Source organism: Lagopus muta, chromosome 1, assembly GCF_023343835.1.
Source record: "Lagopus muta isolate bLagMut1 chromosome 1, bLagMut1 primary, whole genome shotgun sequence".
Lineage (NCBI taxonomy): Eukaryota > Metazoa > Chordata > Aves > Galliformes > Phasianidae > Lagopus > Lagopus muta.
The window spans coordinates 60,357,413-60,374,257 of record NC_064433.1 but is presented as its reverse complement, the minus strand read 5'-3'; the positions used below and the strand labels follow the sequence as shown (position 1 = coordinate 60,374,257).

General features: G+C 40.7%; 2 protein-coding genes across 17 annotated transcripts in view; one reads left to right on the top strand and one right to left on the bottom strand.

Annotated features, from left to right (window-relative positions):
• The window catches only part of CACNA1C (calcium voltage-gated channel subunit alpha1 C), a 479,128-nt gene that overhangs the window by 448,367 nt on the left and 13,916 nt on the right, over positions 1-16,845 (bottom strand). The window lies entirely within an intron of this gene.
• Positions 15,091-16,845, top strand: part of DCP1B (decapping mRNA 1B) — a 41,341-nt gene continuing 39,586 nt past the window's right edge. Inside the window, exons 1-2 of the mRNA XM_048945550.1 lie at positions 15,091-15,266; positions 16,253-16,293. Of these exons, the coding sequence (XP_048801507.1) occupies positions 15,114-15,266; positions 16,253-16,293 (194 nt within the window). The 5' untranslated portion in view covers positions 15,091-15,113. The remainder of the gene's footprint in view (positions 15,267-16,252; positions 16,294-16,845) is intronic.

Genomic DNA, 16,845 nt, shown 5'->3' with positions numbered 1-16,845 from the left:
TGTGATTCTACACTACTAATGCATAATTATGGGGAAAAATAAAAATAAATAAACAAAACAAAACTTCTTCAAATGAAACCTTTGCTCATTTCATCTGCTATACATGATAAAATATCTAGGTTCAGATCTTCGTTCCTCCTGCCTTCTACTGAATTCCAGTTCTTATAAACAGTAACCCAAATTTGGATACCCTATTGAAACCAGAATATTGACGGTGCTCTACTATCTTAAAATGAACTGGGCCATATTCTGCAGTTTTATATTTATTCAGGTAAACTGTTGAAAACCTTAAATAGTGACATCAAACCAATGATGGCTTTAGAATTTTGTGTATTACTTTCCATATTTGATAATAAGGAGGGATTCTAAAAGTCCTTGTAAGCACCTTGTACAGGCAATCAATTAAATTTTTTATCTGAAATAATGCAGGTTTACATTTTGATCTTTTTCCAGGGCACATTTTCATCTTAATTTATAGTGCTTCATTAGCGGCGGTTTGCAAGCTCATCTTCCCATTGTAAGGAAAACTACTTTTCTAACATCGTTTGCCTATATTTTAATTGGAAAGATCTAATTTCCATGGTGCATGCTATGATACTCTGTATATTTTTTTCTTTTATAAACACTAATGCAACGATTTGTCTTTGTAACCCAGAACTATAAAGCACAAAATCAAAAGTCCATGTGATTTTTAAATAAATTCTTTCTTATGTGCACTAACATGAAAACATTCCAAAGCCTAGACTGAAAGAAAATATTTTCAACTAAATTACATTATCGAGTTTCATGCAATTTCTATTAATAATATCAACTAAAATCTGGTTTTGTTTTTCATACTGAAGTGGTACATCTGATCTTCTCAGGCACAAATGCTATTTTAAAATAAAAACTGCTTCTATAAATATTTCAGCTTCAAACACCCATAATTCTGTTTCTTCCTCTCTCTATTTAAAAAAAAAAAAAAACAAAAAACCATCTCAAACTGCAGCAGGGCCTTGGAGAGGTTAAACAACTACCAAAACCGAACATCCTCATTATGACTGCTAGTAGCATTTCCCCATCTTCAAAGCAGACAGTCCATAATTCAGAGGACAAGACAAGGTCACCAATAAACATCAATGAACTGTGCCTGCTTTTGCAAGTTTCACATAAAAATAGTGCATCCCTAAGAACACAAGGCAGACATAATAGATTCGTTTAATTCACATCAGAGCACACATAAACACAAGAAACGAATCATCTTTTGATTGCAACAGGCTCTGACTCAATTATTTTGCAACACCAGCAGCCCTGTCCTTTGTATAGGTTTAAAAGAAAGGAAAAAAAGTTGTTTGTAACTTAAAACAATTAGAACAACTGCCAAAACCAAAATCAGCTCCTTTTAGACAAAAGTAAAAGACCGCATTTGGCCTGTCATGGTCTGCACATCTGGCAAAACTGGACATGAGAAACTACAAAGCACGTCATGAATGCACCACCAATTGAATTATCAGCTCCCACAATAAATCACACACGCAGCAGGGTGGGAATGAAGATGTTTTTTATCACTTTATTTCTTCTGAATGTTAAAAGTTAATCCAGAAGGGATCAAGGGACCCCTTACTGCACAGATATCTGGGTCAAAAAAACTCACTCTGTATTCACCTAAGTAAGTTATCTTCAGCTCTGAGGGAAAAAAAAAAGAAGAAGAAGAAGAAGAAGAAAAGAAAAAGCAAACAAAAACTAACAACATAAACTAAACCATCACTGAGTGATCTGGGCCACGAGTGAAAAGTTGAAATATTGGGGGAAATAGTGGATGTTGATGAGCTAAGTAAAATCTCGGCCTACGAAGGGCCAACAGGTTACTACAAGTACTACACAGGGAAAGGGCTCCAGAATCATTTACTCTCACAATGACAAAATAATGAGGGAGTGTGGTCTTCCTTAAAACCCAAGTGACAATGACTGTTAAGTAATCAGAGAAAGATCAATGATCTCTGAATTATTTAACACCTTTCTTCTTTCTTACTACAGACACCTCTCATCCAGGAGCTCACTGAACACACCAGAGTGTATCTTAAAATACTCTGCATTTCAATAAAAGAGATAGACCAGATGTCCTCACCCCCAAAAAAATCAAAGGAAAAAAGAATGTGCAACATTATTTTTGTGTTTCTTCAGTACTTGGCACTGCTTAAGGTATAATGCATTGCATATTTTGCATACTTTCTTCTTGTTTTTTCATCTTTACCTCCAATTAGCTTACTGGGTTCAAATCACATTTAAAATGCCATGAAGAAAGAAGAACAAATTCTTCCTTAAATATTGGTTTCAAGACACATCTTGACTTAGCTGAACTTCCACGTCCTCCACACATTATTTCCCAGCCATGGCACGCAGTCAGTCAGGATGTTTGTACTGACATCTCCATACCTTTCCCCTCCATCTGCCAAGCTCAATGGAAGCAGGCACACTCCCACTGGGAGCAGGGCAGAGAAGGAGAAGTGAAGATTTATCGGTGCAGGGTAATTCATTATTTAAACATGCAGAAATGGAAACAAGAAGCACTTGACATCTCCTTGCTAACTGCTAGCTATATCTCTGCTTAGGTATACCTCCAAGATTCTTGGCCTACCGTAACACTATGAACCAAACCCATTTTTCTGTGTTTCTCTCCCCAGAGATCCTCTGTGTTTCAGGGAGAAAGCACCACTAGGAGACAGCTACAAGAATGAAATCCGATCTCACAGCATGCTGGTGGCTTTCTATGGCTAAACCTAAGTTTCACGAGAGGATATGCAGCCCTCTTGCAAACCTCGTTTGGAAAAGGTTTGGTTTGCAGTAAAAGTTTTAAGGATCTTTGTATGAAATGGAAGATTTGGAGAACTCAAGGCTGCAAGCATTCTTAATCTTCAGGCAGATTTCCTCATGACAGGATGCAAAGGGCATGGCAGTCTCTTTGTACTGCTTTTCTCATCCATCACATCCTCTCATTTTCTGAGTCTGAATTTTGACTGTTCTGTATCTTTTTGCTAACATCACCCAAGTATTAGGATAAGCAATATGACATGGAAAGCTACATGCAAGTAGGCATCCCTTCCTCAGATGACAAAAATAATGGTCAGAAAATGATTTTTCAGCAAGGTAACACATATTGTAAAATACCTGAAGACACCTAAGGATGATTTGGGAAAAAACATGAGCTGTCCCCTCATGTTGTGGTTTAACCAGGCATGTGGCTGAGCACCACACAGTTGTTCCCAGCTATCCAGAAGTATTTCTAAGTTAGTCTGTACATCGCTGCTTTTCCAGATAACAAGACATCACAGGTGTTCATAGGTTTCCATTAACCAGCCAAAATTACAGAAGTAAATATCCTAAAATTCACTAATGAGGCTGCTGGCAAGTCATGCAGAGCACTACCTACAAAGGGACATGATGCTTGTCACCGAGCAAATAATTGAGATTCTAAATAACGAGACCTAATTCAAAACCTTCTGAATTCAGAGTCACATTTACTTCAGTGTATAATGCAGCAGTCCTAAACAAAGATGGAACTTCCAAATTTTTCCTAGAGACCATTTCAGAAGGCAGAACTGCAGCTTCAAAGGCTATCAGAGAGGACTGGATAAACTATTTCACCTCTAACCCCAAAGGTATCCTGCCTCTTCACTCATATTGACCAACTGTGGCTCTTTTATCCCAATTTTTTTAATTAAAAATTAAAAAATATAATATTTCTGCATCTTACAGAGCAATAATTGTCAAGTTATTTGAAAACTTGTAGTAAGAGAACTATGATTCCATGGTAGTATTTTATAAACTTGCCATCTAAGTTATCATCAAACTGTTCCTGGTAATTTGACTTTCATTCAAAATTAGCCTATTCTATTCAAGGTAAGTACCATGCAACACTGCCATGAGACATTCTTTTTAGTTTTTGACAGCAAAGTTTTAAATGCCTGGATTTAAAACTCTCAGATTGAAGGTTGAATTAATTCTGCAAGTTTTTAAAGGGGGGGAAAGGAAGAGAGACTTCAGCGATTTCTATCGGAAGGGTAAGAATTGCTTTTCCCTGTAATGTCAAAAAAATAATCTACTGGAAGCTCGCAAGAAGAAAAGCAGAATTGCTCAGATTTCTAGGCCTTCTGTCATGCGTATGACATGAATTTTGCCAAATTAAAATTCCAAAAAAAGAATTCTGACTTTTATATGCTCAATATGGAAGAAGAGCAAGCTTTAGGACAGGAAACATCCCAGATCACAAGAGTCACTGACTTCAAGCTAGGTTAGAACAACATTCTGGATCTCATAAGCTCCTCTGCTCAGAGAGCATAGCATTAAAACCCTGGACAGATGTAATACCTCTGTTTTCTCTTCAGGACTGATGTAACAGAATGATCACCTACACTTGTTAGCAGTTATTCCTGTTTTCCAAATGGCAAAATAAGTGCTGTGAATAGAAATGTTTCAGCTGTTTTAATAAACTGTGCAGTAATAGCATTCCATATATTTGAATTTGGGGGTGGGTGAAAGTGTGAGTTTTTCAGGAGATGTATACCAAGAAAATGACATCCAAAATACTCTGTGAAGGAAACAAGAATTAAGCCTGGCTGAGTAACCTTGTAGTTCTGTTTCCATGGAGTTATGTCTTATAATATTTAAATTATGTTCAAGTGCTACTTTCTCACAAGACCTGAGGAATCCCTTCTGTGATACTGATTTATCTTTCCTGCCTTTGGAACCAAGGGACTGAGGAAAGAGGTCATATTTACAGCAAATTTTCTGTCCCTGGGGAAAAGATGCATCTCTATACTGAATCAAACTAGAGTTACTGTAGCTCCAGGCAGGCATCACAGTCTTTGTTGATGGATGACTGGGCAAGAACCTTTTGAACACAAGTTATTTTTAACTACGTCATGGCCATTTCGACATTGCCATCCTATCATCCGGTACATCAAATCAAAATGTAATCTTTCTTCATAAGCAAGATCTAGCTTATCCTTTAACGAAACTGAGTAATGAAAGTGAATTCTCCATGACAAAGTTTGCCCTTGCCTCAGCTGAACTGTAAAACAGGTTTCTCACTTTGGAATTGCATCTCACTGGATAAATTCATTAAACATTCACAAAATTAGGAATGTGGGATGTAGGAGACAGGACCCAACATTTATAGTCATCCTGACAATTTGAATCTTCACTTGCAGACTATCAGCTGTTCTTCTGGGACAGTAAACGTCTCTGTGAGCCTGGGCCTTCCATGACCTAATTATTTCAACTTATTTTTCAGTAAACTGCTGCTTTCTTGTCCTTTGGTAGGATAAGGAAGTGCGCTACTTGTCAACAGTGCCCTCATGAATGTCCTACCTTCTATAAAAACAGAAATACTTCCAATTATGAACATGTGCATATAGATGATAGACAGTAGGAATACAATGAATATTATTCCCCTTTTATAACTTGTTGCAATTTCATCTCTTTAACATAAAAATGAGGATATATTTCAGTTAAAAGGATGAATATCTTGAGATTTAATATTAAGTGCAAAAAATATTGTTAGAAGTTTGGTGTAGCTGTGTAAGTATACACTGCCAAACTAAGCAGCTTTGTTTCTGAAGCTTAATACCCTTTAAATATGCAACAGTCTGCTCTATATCATATCCTAATTTTATCTGTAAGTATATAGTATATGAGACATGAAAATTTGATCTTTTTTCAACAAAAACAACTTTCTCGAGTTCTGGATGGACATGAGCTTCATTTTCCAACTTAAAACCATTTTCACTTCCTCATTTGCTTCCCTTTATTTAGAATGAACAAGCAAAAGCAAACTGATTACTTTCATAAGACATTCTTTTTTCCTCATACAACACATGAAAAAATATCTTTAAAAAACACAAATATTTGCATAAGATCTTGCACGTGGCCAGAGAACCATTTTCAAACTAGTTGAAAGTAGGTTACAAAGGCTCTGACCAGATGTGTGTAACGTACAACATTTCTTAGAATACTAAGGTGGAAAAAACATTCTGAGAATTTGCCTCCTTGGACTTCTCTTCACTAATGTCTGCATCCTAACAGTATGTTCTGCCTGTACTCCAAAAAGTTGCCTTGAGTAGTCTACTCCCCTGGAATTATGCCCTCTGATACACAGATCAAAAGGATGTGCTAATTCACCCAGTACTCGTTTGTTGGATAACTCCACTGTTGACGTTGTATAGTGAAGTCAGTTCACTTCCACAGAACAAACAGTGATACCCGATCTTATTAGCCTTTTTACTCTCCTGAGAATCTTTATGTAATGCTGCATTAGTAGCCTTTACTAAATTAGAAAACCAAAAGGGATGATAAATCAATATGAATGTACGTTTGCTGAAATCGATTTTTCCCTTCATAGTCAGCATGGGAATATTGCGGCTCCTATTAATAAAAAGAGTGGGAGAACTTTAAACAGTTCTGTCTGGATAATTACCCAGTCATTTTGGAGACTTACTCAAACTTCTTCAATGTGTAATTTTGAACTACACATATCATGAAATGAAATCCTCATGAATAATCACATGAAGATGCTGATGACAATTTCTTGATGCAGACTACCAATGAGTTGACTAGGTCAGGCATTCAATCTGTTATTCATGAAAAAGGATGACTAGCTGGGCAACATGAAGGTCAAGGACAGCCAAGGCTGCAGCAAACATCATATTCTGAAGTTCGAAATCCCAGAAGAAAAAAGCGAGCAAGGGACATATTGGAATCACAGCTCTGGATTTCAGGAGAGAAATCAGCTTGCTTATGAATCTGCCGGGTAGTATCCCACCGGAGACTGTCCTGCAATGCAAAAAGGCTCGGGACTGGTGGTTGGTCCCCATGTACAACCTTGTCAGAGCACAAGAGCAGGCCATTCTGATAGCCAGGAGCTGAACAAGAGTAGCAGAAAGCTCATAGGGAGGAGCAGGGAACTCTTCACTGTGCTGAAATGGAAAAAAAGGGAAGTACACAGGAGATGGAAGCAGGAACAGGGTACCCAGGACAAATATACAGACACTGTCTTAGAATGCAGGGATGGAGACAAGAAAGCCAAATCTTATAGGCAAGTGGAAACAGTGAGAGATACGAAGGGCAAGAAAGACTTCTCTAAGTGCTCTGGAGGCAGAAAGAAAGCTAAGAAGAACGTGGAGCACAACAGCAACCACAACCACTTTGTCATATCACAAGCAATCATTCAAGTGACATAAAAATTGGCCATGGCAGAAGGGCAGGTTCCACTGATGGTGGCACACTGTTTACCCATCTTTGTGCTCCATACTTCATTCCCTCTAAAAGCCCAACACTCCCCTTTCCTCTATTTCCAATTACAAAATTTACTCAACTTTTTCTGCCCAACATCTCCAGTAGCTCTGTCCTTTTTATTTCATTTTATTCCTAGAACCTTCCTCTTTCTTGCCACAGGTGTCCTTCAGTTTTGCTCTCACGTAAGTCCTGCCTTCCCCCCCACCATGGCAGGCCTTGTTCCACCTCAGCTCTGGCTGTTCTGCCCCTCATTTCATCAGCTGTGACCCAACAAGCATCTTGCTTCTCCAGCCTATAAGCTTAGGTTTTACATCACCAATAATACAGTGCTATAACTAATTCTTTTCCAATCCTGATCTCTCTCCTTTATAATCCTGTCTACTAATTTGTCTTACGCATTTCCTCTCCCAAACTTTTTTGTTCCTCCTTTCCTTAGGACTCAAAGATCCTTTCAGACTCAGAAATAAACACAATGGCTTTTCCATCTAAAGAAGAGAAATCCTATTGATTAGCATTAGAGCCAAGCAAGTTTTCTAACGGCTTAGCAGCAGTTTAACATCTTTATTAATGATCTGGTTAATAGGGCAAAACGTATCCTTAGCAAGCATACACATGATACAAAACTGGGAGGAGTGGCTGAAACACTAGAAAACATTCAGAGAGACCTCAGCAGGCCAGAAAAACAGGCTGACAGGAACCTCACCAGGTTCAACATTAAGCACAAATCCCTGCACCTTAAGAGTAACAATCCCAAGCAGCAGGACAGGCTGGCTACCCTTTGCAGGCCAGAAACTGGGGTTCTGGCAGACACCAAGTTGAACATGAGCCAGCAATGAGCCCCTGCTGCAAAGAAGGCTGAAGGTACCCTAGGCTGCATCAGGAAAGCGCTGCCAGCAGGTCAAAGGAGGTGAATTCTTAATACTATAAGCTATGCTTATAGGATTAATTCAGCATATAGTTATTAATTCAGCTAATAAAATTAACACATTTGGGCAAATCAGCAGGAAAAACAACAGGAAGAAAGAAACCTTGGCCTATTACTGGTTATGGGAAGTTTTTCTTTGAAAAATCTCTGTAGCTCATGTTTCTGCCAAGCGAGGTAATATGCCTGTAAATTTAATCTGACAGAAGACATAGCACAGCATCCCCAGAAAATGACAAAATCAGATTATAGGAGAGGGACTGCCAAACACCTTCACAGCTCTCAGAATTCACCCGGGGAAACAAATTGACACAAGTATAATAAAAGCAGACTCTGATACTCACTGGAGTTTTGTGGTGCTAGTATCTGTAGTTCCTACTCCAAAAATCTCATTCAGAGTGCTTAAATCTACTATCGGGTGCCTGCTGGAAGCTGCCCTCACCCGAATCAATCCCTCCTGAACAGCAGGCATAGATTGTGCTGGTTGTTTGCGCAACACTTCAAATGTTACCAAGTTTCAACTTCTGCCACACTTACAGAAATACAGCCTTTCTTCCCACACCCACAAAACCTAGAGCAGTATGAAAGTCGAAACAAAGAAATAAAATAATTCTTAATTATTCTTAACTTTAAGTAAGAGGCAAGACGTTACATTTGAAGCACAGAAGCACTCAATAAGTGGACCCTCAATAAGAGAAGGTAAAAGCCAACTTTTAGTTTGAAAGGAAGTCTACTTTAAAGCACATGCCAGCCAAATAATGCTAGTAACAAGTAAATACAGGCAACCAAATTTTGAGGCAGAAATTTCACCTCGCTTATTTGGTTACTTTAAGAAATCTTGTTTGCATCATCATTTTATCTGTTGTAGGCCTCAGTATTCAGTATTGTCACAACACTCTCATATCTTAATTTACCCACACTACATCTACTGATGCAAATTCATTTATCAGAGCCTAACAAACACAACTGTTCTTTGTTAATGAAAATATATGTAGCAAAACATACGTCTGTAACAAATATATTTTTGTCAGTCAGATACACATATAGTAGAAATCCAGAGCTGCTCTTTTTCAACAGTGATCTCAAACAAGCTAATCTGAATGCACACAACACATTTTCCCTTTGGCACCGGGGCACATTGCCTTTCTCCAGAACTCCCCCCACATGCCATTACCCTGACCAAACTCAACCCAGGCACCCCTCATGCTTGCTACCAGCATCTTAGCAGCAGCAACGGTAACACATCTTTGTGATGACTCCATTTCATTGCCATGGCAAGAGGTCCCATGCCAGGTGAGGTGTAAAAATGAGGTCTTGACTATGTAATTATCCGAGGGAAATTTTCATTTTAGGATTTAATTAAATGAGGTCCTCTTCTCTGCAACTAGTTGGAAAACAGCTCTTATAGAGCTACAGCTGTTTGATTCTGCCAAATTAAATGGTGATTACCAGAAATATGTGGTTGGAAAGGTATTATCTTAGGTGAGATGTAATTACTGGTATATGTTATTAACCTATGGGAGATAATAGGCAGGCTCTGTCCTCACTGTTATTTTGGACAGTGTAAACAAAGAACCTGATGGATCAAATCAGTTCATGGCAGTTTATAAGGCCTGCATTAAAATAACAGCTCGCAACCATGTTTTAGTGATTCTACACAGTTGTGGTAGCAGAACTGCTTAAGAACTTCAACACTAGCCCCCATATGGTGACCTCATGGAAAAAAAGGCAGATATTTAAAAATAATTTAAAAGTCAGTGTCCTGTTTTTAAGCTGCAATTAAATTACTGTGGGGATGAAAGCAAAAAAAACCTGTGAAGTTGAACTTTGAGAGGAATGTTTCTGAAAGAACCCAATGATTTCTGATATGCTAAATAAATAAAGGCAAAAGAAGCCAAGGATTTTTCACAGGGTTTTGTTCCTTGTTATAGCAAGGAAAATCTCCAATGTATGCGTGGAACATATCAGCATTTGGGAGAGAATGAAAGATGTAATCAAGAATTTTATTAAAAGATCTGATAGAATCATGCTCACAATTGCATAGCTAAGTAGAATTCAGGCAAAGTTTATGGGTAAAGATAACACCTTTTGTTGAGTCAACTAGTATAACTAGAAAAAAAATGTTTCAGGCACAAAAATCTTTTTCAGGTTTATCATTTTCTCATTTCTGCTCTGAAATCGTATTTCCAGTCAGTGAAAATCTAACACTGTACATTGCCAATGTACACAATCCTTTTTTTCCTAACACTATAATTCAATGCAATTATATTGATAAACATCCCCCTTACTCATCTCGAAATGGTCGTCTCCTGGTACTAAATTTCTTTCAGCTCAAATTATATCCCCTAAAAAGTTATTCAAACTAAATCAAAAAGAGTTCTCTAGAAGAATATTTACAGGCCACTGGTAGAAGCCAGGCCTATTAAAAAAGTAAAGTTCAGTATCTTTCAAATAAATATCCACGAAAAAATAAAGCATAGAGTTACTAATAGAATCACTGAGCAAAAGGTAAGTCAAAGAAAAAGCAGTCTTTTGGTAAACAAATATATAAATAAAAATTCTACTGAAAATCATAGTAAGCCTTACATGGTATGTAAAAAATCAGAACTACAAAGTCCACAGTGCCAAAGAATACGACCCCTCTCTTGTTTGGGCTAACATTTTGCATAAAATCTCAGAAGAGTCTCACAAACCTCCCCAGGAGCAATGTTACAAACACACACGTGCATGCTAATAAAATGCTAGGATTTATTTGGGGGTAGAGGGGTGAGTTTTGACCCACAATGAAAATTACCAGATTTAGTTTTCATCTAGAGATTTTTTAATAACTGCCCCAGTTGAAATTATGTGGTCAGATCTATACATTTTATGGAACTTCTAGCGAGTCATAAATTGCCAACAAAATGACTAACATTGCTTTAACCACGTAGAATTAGAGTAAAAAAGTGGTCCAACAATGCAACCAACAATTTCAACTGTTGAGCATGAGAAAAGCAGTCTAAAGCTAGCTCCCAAGAGTCTGTAATAAATGTGGGCTAAAAAGACTGCACATTTCACCTGTGTCTGGGAAGGAATGCATCCAGCATCCAGCACTGGCTCCCAGGTGGTGAGAGGTACTGTGCTGCAGAGCTGTGAGCACATCCGCAGTGGTATATAGAGCCATGTGGGATCACCTTAGCTCCACAAGAGCCACCTACTGTTCCCCAGGAAGCCAGAACACTGGATGGTATCAAGCAAAGATATGCAAGTGGCCATGAATGCAGGAAGAGAAATATATTAATGCTGCCACAGCACCCTTGCCACCACTCAGTTAGAAACTATTTATAGAATCACAGAATTGCAGAATAGTTTGAGTTGAAAGGGACTCTCAAAAGCCATCTGGTCCAAACCCCCAAGAAATGAACAGGGACACCCACAGGTAGATCAGGTTGCTCAGAGCGCCATCCATCCTGACCTTGGGTGTCTCCAGGGATGGGGCATCCACCACCTCTCTGGGCAACCTGCTTCAGTGCCTCACCACCTTGACTGTAAAATACTTTTTCCTTGTGTCCAGTCTAAATTTTCTCTCCTTTAGTTTGAAACCCCTTGTCCTATCACAACAGCCATTCTGTGATTCCATGATTCTATGAAACAGATCCTGCTGAAGGGCCTGCCCCCCTTCTTTCTTATAGCTCCCCTTCAGATACAGAAAAGCCACTACTGAATGGCAGCCCTGGGGAAGGAATAAAAAGAAAAGGCAACTACTGTGCACTAACAACTTCAAAGGGAATGAATATGAGGAAATGGCGCAAAGCGCTAAGTGGCTGCTCAGCACTACATTTTCTCAAGTGAGTCCTGCTGCTTCTTAAAAAAATTACTGCTCAAAGTAAGGCCTGTATACGAACAGGTAGAAATGCAGTCTGTTGAGGTTGTGATCCCAGCAATAGTGTGAACACTTGTTTTTCAATCAGTTCACTTTCCCTGCCTGTCTGGTTCATGCTGTGGCCACATACGCACTTGGGCCAGGACAGAGCAAAGGTGCCAGAATGGCATGGATGAGTGACTGGGACCTGGAATGGGGGCTGTGCATGCACGGCAGTGCCACCAGACACACTCACATGAAGACATATCCTCAGTGCTGATAATTAAGTAAGACTTGTTTTTCACAAGTAGCATAAATAACTGAATGTGAAGCAAAGACTTAATATCTGAACAATCCTTGCAAAATGGTTTGGCCTGAACATGTTAACCTTTTGTCCTTAGTGGAGACGTTAAGAATGGCATGTTGTATGGATTTTGCCTTAAATCGGTGTGGATATTACCTACATAAAATCCTTTTTATACTGTGCCAAAATCAAAGTTTTTTGCCTTTTTTTTTTTTTTTTTTTTTAACAGAATAGCATCCTAGTGGGCGGAAGACAAAAATGTGACATTCAAATTATATCCTTCAAGAAATTATGACACCTTCAAAGCTACTAACTGAATTTGTTTCATAAACAAATTACAGCAAAATCATTCTAACTTGATTTGATAGTTATCATGGACTATAGGTAACTGACTGCAAATAACAACTTAAAGAATCAACCTTTCCAACCTGTGACTTTTTTGCTAAAAAGTCCTTACCTTCAGATGCACTGAGAATTCAGTCTTTCTCTCCTTAACAAGATTTTTTTTCATGGGAAAGATTTTAAGTCTACTATCAAGTGATACCACAGTGCAGGGCAGAACTAATGGTTTTATTAACTACGTTTCCTTCAGGCTAAATGAAAGGAACAGTTTTGCCCCACTTACACAGCCAAGCAGTTGGAACCAAGAAAAGCAACCACATGATGCCACAGCAAATACGCAAGTGCATGACCAGAAACTTGACAGGTTCACTGACTCAAAACGGAGGGAACTGTCCGTCCAGCTATGGGAGAAAGAGATGCACTGATCCAGGAGGAAGGCAGTGCTAAAGAAGCCAAAGTGCTGAAAAGAGGCAACATTTTTGACAGGGAACCTCACAGTTGGGTTTTCTTCACAGAGTAAAAGGAAACAGACACTCTTCATAATCTTTGTATGTCAAGAGAAGAAAGACAAGAGACACACTTGGCTCAGTCTGTCTATCTCCCTAAAGTAACAAATGTGCAAAGCCTCAATTACTGCTAAGTCCCTAGTTCCAATACCACCTGGAAACTCTTAAACTCCAAAGCCATGTCTCATTACAGTCCCAACTAAAACAAGATGGCTGTAGAAAAGACAAAGTGAGACAAGATTATAACAAAAGCTTATGTAAAGAGGTATCCCCTCCTACTCTATACCTACAAAGCAAGCTGTAGCTCTTTATTTGAAGGAAGTTCCTTTTCAGCAGCCTTCTGGGCTACAAAAAAATCTAAGTTTTCTCTCCTGAGTCCTTAAGAACAGCTTTCTACTGTCCATTCTGAGAACATATCCATTCCTAACTCTTCTTGAGACTCCCTGTCCCTACTTTAAATACTACAACATCAAGCTTGCTATCTCTTCTATCCCCACTTTCACACTGTGGAAGTTTTAATTATGAGCTGGCCCGGCTGCCCTTGGATCAGATGCTACTTCTCACTGCATGCCACAGCCTCAATGCAGCCTAGCATGCAAAGGGGGTGAGAAACAAAATGGCAGTCTGCCTCCCCTGTGTCCAGCTACTGCACTTTTAAACACGTGGCATCTGGAATACAGCAAACAAATTAGCACTCATTACCTTTGCCTTTAGTTCTTCTGAATTATCCCATTCTCTGGAAGGAATTAAACAGCCCTGCTTCTTCTGTCTAAAAACGTGGGGAAGGACTTGGTCGTTGTGGTGGATGAAAAGCTGGACATGAGGCAGCAGTGTGCGCTTGTAGCCTGCAAGGCCGTGTTCTGGGCTGCATCAACAGAGGGGAGGTGGCAGGCTCTGCCCTGTGAGGTCCCACCTGCAGTACTGCATCCAGGGGCCTCCAGCACAAAAAAGACGTGGAGCTGTTGGAGCGGGTCCAGAGGAGGGTCATGAGGATGCTTAGAGGGCTGGAGCACCTCTAGTGAAGAAAAGTTGAGGGAGCTCTGCTTGTTCAGCTTGGAGAAGTGAAGGCTCTGGGGAGACCTCATTGTGGCATTCCAGCTTATAGGTAGGAGAGAGACTGAATCTTACACAATCTAGTCGTGATAGGATAAGGGGGAATGGCTTTAAACCAAAAGAGAGATTTCGATTAAATGTTAGGAAGAAACTCTCTACTCACAGGGCAGTGAGGCCCTGGCACTGCTGCCCAGAGAAGCTGTGGTGCCCCATCCCTGGAGGTGCTCAGTGCCAGGCTGGATGGGGCCCCAGGCAGCTGAGCTGCTGGGTGGCAGCCCTGCCCATGGCAGGGGGTTGGGACTGGGTGGGCTTTAACGTCCCTTCTAACACAACCCATTCTATGATTCTGTGAATCTGCTTTGGGGGCTCCTTACAAAACTGTCACAGAGCTCTGATGAGATGAAGTCAAATCCAGTTTGCTACTGCATGGGGTTCAGGCTGAACTGTTAAACAAGGCTTAAAATGTGTCTGTACATACTGAGTGTATCTGCACGCCACATAAGGCTGAAATATTCACTGTGAACTGTAGCTATCAATAGACTAATAAAAAATACATTTGACAGGAAAATATGGTAACTAAATTCTCAGTCTCGCCAATCTGTTCCTCTGCTGTTTGTGTGTCTCCCTATCGTAGTAGACTTGCTTATGTTTCAGCTGCCTATGTCACATGTACGTGACACACACACACACACATATATATATATATACACACACACATGCACGCAGCAGCCGCGCGCCGCGCACTCGGCGTTCGATTGTGGTGACTGGGCTCCGATAGGGCTAGCAGGGGGACGGGGGGGGGAGCTCCCTCCTTTCACTCGGTGCTGGATTGGTCGCGCCTACTAGGAACCGTGTGTTGTTGTCAGAGGCAAAATGGCGGCGGCGGTGGCCGGGGCCGCCCTGCTGGGCAAGGGGCTGGACATCAGCCTGGCGGCGCTGCAGCAGCACGACCCCTACATCAGCAGCATCGTGGACGTGGCCAGCCAGGTGGCGCTCTACACCTTCGGGCACCGCGCCAACGAGTGGGTACGTCGGGCCGCCCCTCCTCGCGACCCCCTCCCGGCCGCGAGGGGAGGAGCTGGCACCAGGCTCCGCCCATATATGGGCGGGGCTAAGACGAGGCCCCGCCCCCATCCCTGTGCGGCAGTGGGGGTGCTCTGCCATGAGGAGGTGTGAGGGTAGGGTGGACTGGGTGGCTTTGTCTGCTCCTCCTGGGCTGGGCTTGTGGCCTGGTAATGGGGCTTTAAAAGTAACATTAGGCAGCCTGGTGTGTTGAGAGCTGGGCTGGAGGAGTTTGCTGCTGTTTGAAAATTGGGATTGGCCAGAAGCAAAGTGTGTGTGTGTGCAAGCTTTCAGTTTACCAACAGCAGAAAGGCTATTAAAGATGTAATTAACCTCATGGAGTCGTTCTGTTAGTTCAGGGGGCATATCTCACCCTTAACCTGGCCTGTGCTAGTTGTGCTCTTTCACCACCATCCTGCTGAGCTGGGATAGAATCATAGAAAGGCCTGGGTTGAAAAGGACCACAACGATCACCTAGTTTCAACTCCCCCTGCTGTGTGCAGGGTTGCCAACCAGCAGACCAGGCTGCTCAGAGCCACATCCAGCCTGGCCTTGAATGCCTCCAGAGATGGGGCATCCACAACCTCCTTGGGCAACCTGTTCCAGTGTGTCACCACCCTCTGTGTGAAAAACTTCCTCCTAATATCCAACCTAAACCTCCCGGTCTCAGTTTCAAACCATTCCCCCTCGTCCTATCACTATCCACCCTCATAAACAGCTGTTGCCCCTCCTATTTAAACATTGCCTTCAAGTACTGGAAGGCCACAATGAGGTCTCCCTGGAGCTTTCTCTTTTCCAAGCTGAACAAGCCCATTTCCCTCAACCTTTCCTCATTTGTTATTTTTCTTTATGGGAAAGAGGTGAAATGTGTTGGTTAAACAGATAAAGGAACTTGCTTGTGTCTGGCAAAATGCAGCCCTAATTTAAACTTTATTAATATTCTGATTCAGGAGAAGACAGATGTGGAAGGAACGCTGTTCGTTTATACAAGGTGAGAGTGTTACATCTGAAGGTGCAGCCTGTGGGTGTGGGGAAGCTGGGATGAGGCTTGTCTGAAGGACAGAAAATGCTCCCAACTGTGTTGTGCTCAGAGGTGAAAGGAAACTGTGATTGGCAAAGACAGACATAAAGGAGGAAGTGCAGAAAAGGAAGGATCGTCAAAAAGGAGGGATCATCATGTATACGACTTGAAGATGTGGTTTAAATTCACGTGGCTGAACCATAGAAATCTGTTATACTGCCTTAAATAGGATTCAGTGTTGGCAGGTTAAAGGTGCCTAAACAAAAAACAAACAGAAATAAATAATGATATTTCTTAAAGAATGGTAGAAGATATGTGCACTGTATTTAGGAGTTAGTATTTCTTCAGTCTGATTGTTCAATTTTGTGGATATTCCATCCAGCATTTGGATTTTCTCAGTGCTTGCTGTTTGCAGCATCTCTAATTACAGCTTTTCAGAGCTTGGAATTGGTCACTTACTTCAATGTGTACTTTAGCTCTGTTGTAAATGTGTTTTGTTTTTAGGTTTCCTAAGCAGCGCCC